At 36.7% G+C, this 6,000-nt stretch overlaps 1 protein-coding gene across 2 annotated transcripts in view; it reads right to left on the reverse strand.

Annotated features, from left to right (window-relative positions):
- TRAPPC11_1 (Trafficking protein particle complex subunit 11) overlaps window positions 1-5,699 on the reverse strand; it is a 44,028-nt gene extending 38,329 nt beyond the window's left edge. Inside the window, exons 1-6 of one of the 2 annotated variants that reach the window (XM_051209321.1) lie at window positions 5,656-5,699; window positions 5,464-5,619; window positions 3,828-4,069; window positions 2,495-2,703; window positions 470-642; window positions 238-423 (exon numbers count right to left, since the gene is read on the reverse strand). In XM_051209321.1, the coding sequence (XP_051074764.1) occupies window positions 238-423; window positions 470-642; window positions 2,495-2,695 (560 nt within the window). In that variant the 5' untranslated portion in view covers window positions 2,696-2,703; window positions 3,828-4,069; window positions 5,464-5,619; window positions 5,656-5,699. Of the gene's footprint in view, window positions 1-237; window positions 424-469; window positions 643-2,494; window positions 2,704-3,827; window positions 5,620-5,655 lie in introns of both variants that reach the window. The other variant, XM_051209320.1, reaches the window with a different exon arrangement.
- Window positions 5,700-6,000: the final 301 nt, after the last annotated feature.

The following is a 6,000-nucleotide window of genomic DNA, read 5'->3' on the forward strand; positions in this document are numbered from 1 at the left end:
TTAAAGGAACCTGGTACCGAGTAATTAAAGTTTGAACGCTAAATGTTTCTTGCATCTACTCATGAGTTTAGATAGATGATGTTAAGCAGTGACGGAAAATACATGTTATCCGTCCGACTGAAAGTCATAAATAGCAGTAGATGTTTTGTAGTCCCATATTTCCATTTTACAATCTACCTATACTCATTTAAATACACAAGATTGTATGAATCATTGTAAATCAACTAGAAACCATACCTTGTAATGCATCCATAAAGTAAGTTTGTATGCGACAAAACAAACAAATTCTTTCCGGGAAGATCACACTTATTACAAAGAGATTGAGCTCGATCCATGGCATTAAGATCTTCACCCAAAGGTAAGGGGGCACGTTTCTGTATAAGAATGACCACTAATTTACTTTCGCGACCAGCAAGTTTTGATCTAAATTCAGTTACCATGAGTAAATAAGTAAAAACAAAATACCAACCGAACAGTTGCCACCATTTGAGCGCATTCAGTTGACCTTTCTCCCCACTGTGGTTCGTCCCAATCTAGATCGTAAAATAAAGCAACGAATGCAGGTATTTCTTCAAGATGTTTTTTCATCCAACCAGTTTTGAGTATGCCTTTTGGCATAAGCCATTCATATGAAGCCAGTTGCTGAAATATTAATAAACATTAAAGGAAAACTTATAGATTTTAGGGAAGGTGAAACATTGATAATTTTTGAGACCACAGTCAAAATGAACTTTTCACATTTCAGTTCAAGATAAATAAACATCAGTTTTTGTTTACATCAGCTAAGGGGTGCCCAGAAGTATGAGCTTTCCGAAAGATTATCTACCAACAACACACCCAACTAGCTGATGACTGATCGGTCATTTTAACGAGAAATAACCTAATATGTAATTTTTAGAAGAATCAAAACATGATATATCATTCAAAACTATTAATCCTACTAAAAAATACCGATACTGTGATAAGCCAGAGTTAATCTGAAAATTGTGATTTGAGCCATAATTTTGGACAAACTTCATGTCAGAGATTAAGCAACCATAAGATCAGTTTGTAAAAAGGCTACCTAAACTGATTAATATATAGGCTTCCACAGTTTCTGTTCACTCCAGTACAAACGAGGCTTTATTAGATGTCTTTAATTGAATTTGACAAATCTGTAGTACAGATACGACTGAAGAGGATACGGAACCGGTGACTGAAACATCAACATTAAACAAATATCCGTTAAAGTGTAAAAGTTAGTAAAAGTCAGAACTCTTCTTGATTGTTTCATTTAAAAAGCTTTTAGGTGAAATTACATTATAAGATAGGAAAAAGCAGCATGATTTTGAAGCCATCCATCAAAAAATATGTTATATAACTGGTTGCTATTTGAAAAGAAACCCATAATTCTTCATAGGCATAAACACCGTATCAATGATTATCATATTCTACTGTATTTACCAATTCACAAACGTGTGAGAACACACACCAATAGGGAGGAGTAATCAAATTTCGCAATCAAAAATGTGATGAAACATGCTCCAAAATAGCGTAATGATCAGTTGGTCTCAGATGCTTCAATAAACTACTATACTCCTTGATTCCAAAACATAAGTGAAACAGGTCATGGGATGGACCTTGTAGCAGCTTTGAAGGTTCGTATAGATACTGTCAGGAGTGCACTTTTAAGTTTATAGAAGCTTTGGGTATCAGGAAACTTAATCGTCCTTTGAATACGAAAAATGTTCGTCCTAAACTTGGATCTGTCTTGACAACGTTTAATATGTTTTAAGATCTAGGGCGATGTGACAACTTAGTTTTTTAGTCTAGACTATTTTTCCTACCTTATTTTTTAATTACCGCCATATATTTATTGGTTTTATTTAATTGACCTTTATTAGTTTTTTGAATCTCAATGCCTAGAATTAAATATAAAACTAATTGGATAAAAAAATCGTTGTTTGAACATTTTGTTCACTAACGAGAAAGTTATACGAAAACCGGAACTTAATGAAAGGACTGTTGTGAGATGAAAAATTGGGGACTATTGACTGGAACTTCATATATCTGGAACTATGAACTCGAACTACAAGAATTTTATCAAGCTAGCTAGTTATGGAAACCATATTTACTTGTTTTGATCGAACAATTTCAACGCCTATGTCCGTGGAAATTCATTTCACCAACAGTAGATGGATGGGATCATTTATAAGAGATTATGTGAAACTCGATACGAAATGTATTTGACTTTATATTGCAGTGTTTTACTATTTCAATCAAAATGCTGAAATGAGAAAAATAAAAGCGATTACAACCAATACCCAATACTTCATGACGATGGCTATTCCACCAATAAAATAAGAAAGCATATAACCAACTTATATAAGACAAGCACATTTCGTCCCATTTAGGACGAATATCAACATGAGGATAATCCAAACCTTTCCTAATAATTATATAACGAATTACACAAGAAGACTCTAAGAAACATCAATTGAAACGAACAACAAACCTTGTACTTCGGCTTTGGAAACTGGTGGTCGACTGATTTGCAGCGAAATTTAAATGAATCTCGGTCATGGCTTTTACTAGTATTGAAGGCTCTCCAAATAGACCGATGGACTTGATTTCTTTCCGTATCCAAACCGGAAAATACGATGAGAGGTTTAGGCTTGCAGCAAAGCTCATCCGGGAGTTTGTCAATGTACTCCATTTTTAGATCTGTATAACAAGAAAAAGTAACTTGGTGATTCAATTCTAGGTAGATAAAAGATAATGGGAATACATTAAGAAAGAGGATCGGAAATTAAACAGCTTTCAGAAACGTTAACACAATAGACGGGTAAGGAATTCCAGTGTCCTTGAAACTCGCACGAGTATTATTCACTAAACTTTGGATAAACGGTGTGCGTCTTTGGCTCGAGAGCGAATTTTCGTGGTAGCATTCATTTAAAGTCAAAAGGATACTTCCAAACTGAATCCTAGCCAATAGCTGCCAATGCGCTATTTGATGAAATTGGGTTATGTGAGCTCTGGTCAGAATGTTAGGAATTATTCATTTAGTTAAGAAATAATTCCCACGTAACTTCACTCCTGTTCCGTGAAGTTAAGAGACATTTAGTTGGAAGTGCTGGTACCTAGAGACAGAGGATAAACAGAACTATTTGCTACAAATATTGTCTGAGAACCGTTTATTTTTCGGCAAGTACGAACTTGGGGGACATTTTTTGTCCTGGAGAGATATAGCAACGAATTATCTGTGAATACAAAGTGATTATGTAGCAGTATTTATTCAACGCTTGGAGAACTTTAGTGCAAAAGGATAGTCCAAGACTAAGTCACATAGAGTGAAGCGATAATTTTTGGAAAAATAGAAGAGGAAAGGTCAAGTAAATAAAAAACAGAATTTAATATAAGGTACGGTTTAGTTGAGAAACAGCTGTAATACATTTCGTCTGGTAAGGAAGGTTCATCTCATTCGTATGAAGACTGCAATAAAAAGCCATGAGACCGGCCACTGGCTTTTGTTCTGATCGTTGTCTGACAATATCAGAAGCAAATGAGCTATCTGATCCCTAAAAATTTAAGTTAAGAACCCGCGATGGTCCAGTAGAAACTAATCCTCCATGGTATCACTTGTACTAGGAAGCCATGTGACAAGCTAACTAACTATTTGCTTTACTCCCATCATCGACAAGGAACGCGTGGTTCAGAAGCCACCATCAACACTCACAACCACTCAGACATGAATGTTTAGAATAGTTCCAAACGCTAACAACAGGGTGTGTAGGTATGGGCTTCTATCAATATTACAAAGATGCATTTCGAAAATGTAAGGTACATACCATACTTAGTAAATTCAGTCTTCAGTAGTAAAGACAGGTCTATTGACTTATATTAATCCTTGCAATTTGTAACGCTGTGGAGGTTGGACTTCGCTTTGAATGAATGAACAGAAGATATTGATATTACGTGTTCTGGTAGAGAATTCCAGTAATTCACTACTGTGTGAAAAAGGAGTTGCAGATGTAAAGTATTTTATCGCGGTTTTTGAACTTCTTTATAATGTCCTCTCAGGTGATCTATCCTAAACGGGAAGAAAAGATAAGTCATGTTAGAACCGAGGTCATCATTTAATATACGATAGGTCAGTAGTAGATCACCCTGTAACCTGCGGCAAGATGACGGAAATAAGCTGGGACGTCGTAGTCGGTCTTCATAAGATAGACTAAAGATACCTTTTACCATTATGTTCCCTCGCCGTTGAACTCCTTCTAGAATATTTGTCTCATACTTGAAGCAAGGACTCCATTTCTTACAAATCGCCACGTTGACATAGCCCCCAGACGACTTTGTCAAAGGCTCTACTTGGATCTATGGAAATCACATCTACAGGAATATTCCCATCTTTAGCTGCAGCCCAATCTTCTGTTGCAATAAGCAGTACCGTTAAGCATGATAGGCCTTTCTCAAAACGATGTTGTTGCCTAAATAAAAGAGTGTACCCTTTCACATAGTCTAAAATGGCCACCTGAATAATCTTTCCTATTAGTTTGACAACACTGGCCAGACTAACGGGTCTTATATTTTTGCTCCCTCCAGCACTAATAATCTCCGAGGTCATAGCAAGAAGGTTCATAAGCCACGATCTAATAAACTTAAAGTGGGGTCCCGTTTTTCTAATCGAGTAGTCAATGATTGGAACGCCTTACCCGAACAAGTGGTATCAGCCCCATCAGTGAATACTTTCAAGGAAAAGCTGGACCTTCACTGGAAAACAATGTGTCAGGATCAACACAGGTTCATCAACCTACTATCCTTATTACTGAAGACTGAAGACATGACTTATCTGGTTCCACATGCTGAAGTAGTTTTTCATCAGTAACCACAAGATCCATCGACAAACTAACACTATCACAACTTATTGTTGGTCTTTTACCATCGTCGGTAGAAAACACATTACTAAAATATTCTGATAAGGCTTCAGCTTTTGCAACATCATTTCTTGCCAATATTGACGGATTTCATTGTATCAAAAGTGCTAGTCTTTATTACTTCTCCAAGTTTGCCTATTTATGTACGACAATAACCTTTACAGGCCATTTTCACAACCTTTACCCGACTGTTTTTCATATGGATGTCTAGCCTTACCTGTCGACGCTTCGCGAGCGTCCCTAGTTTTACAATAAATGGTTTTGTACTGTTCAGAACCTGAAGAGATAAACATACTTCGCAGCTTTTTCCTAAGTTTGAGTTTCATGACCCATTCGGTTATCCATGGTGGACGTAACTAAACTAACCGTACTTTTAAATATAGACCATGCTTACGTTACAACCTCTAAACATAAATGAGACAGCATGGCCACCATTGCAAACAGAGTGAGAACATTTAAATAGGCAATATCCTCGGCCGCATGAGTGATAATTCAGTCTAAGGAAGATCCTGGGTTTAAAACAAGATGTGTGTGTTCGAATACATACTGTAATGAAGTATCCATCAGTCATCAGGAGCCGAATATCGAAGGACTCGTCAGATCCTACGTAGGAAATCCATACCCAACTAATATCAGGTGAGCTAAAGTCTAATATCAAGCATCTGTTATTCTTACTCCATAGTTGGATGTACTCTAAAATAAACTCATCAACTGATTTCAGCATTCAGAAGTAACCTACTCCTAAACTCGACCGCGCTTTTCCTAACACGACCTTGAACGCCCTGAATGCCAGCGAGCATTCCGTACTTGAAGTACTTGTGATTGGTTGCGTTCGTATATGCTAACATGGTTCTGAGCTGTCTGTATGTTTATGTAGTCTGCTGATGTTTGAAAACCATCAAAGTAGTTGCTAACACCATAAACTATGTTCTTCATGAGTTGTTCATTGCTACGTAACATGTTCCGAAATATTGTTTGAATAATTTTGTCGTTGGGTAATTAAATAGCCCGACTGAAAACAACCATACACGATTCTTTAGCTTATAGAGACACTGAAATGTCACTGAACTTTGGGGAGACAGTA

The sequence above is a fragment of the Schistosoma haematobium genome, chromosome 1 (genome assembly GCF_000699445.3).
Source record: "Schistosoma haematobium chromosome 1, whole genome shotgun sequence".
In the NCBI taxonomy this organism is placed as follows: domain Eukaryota; kingdom Metazoa; phylum Platyhelminthes; class Trematoda; order Strigeidida; family Schistosomatidae; genus Schistosoma; species Schistosoma haematobium.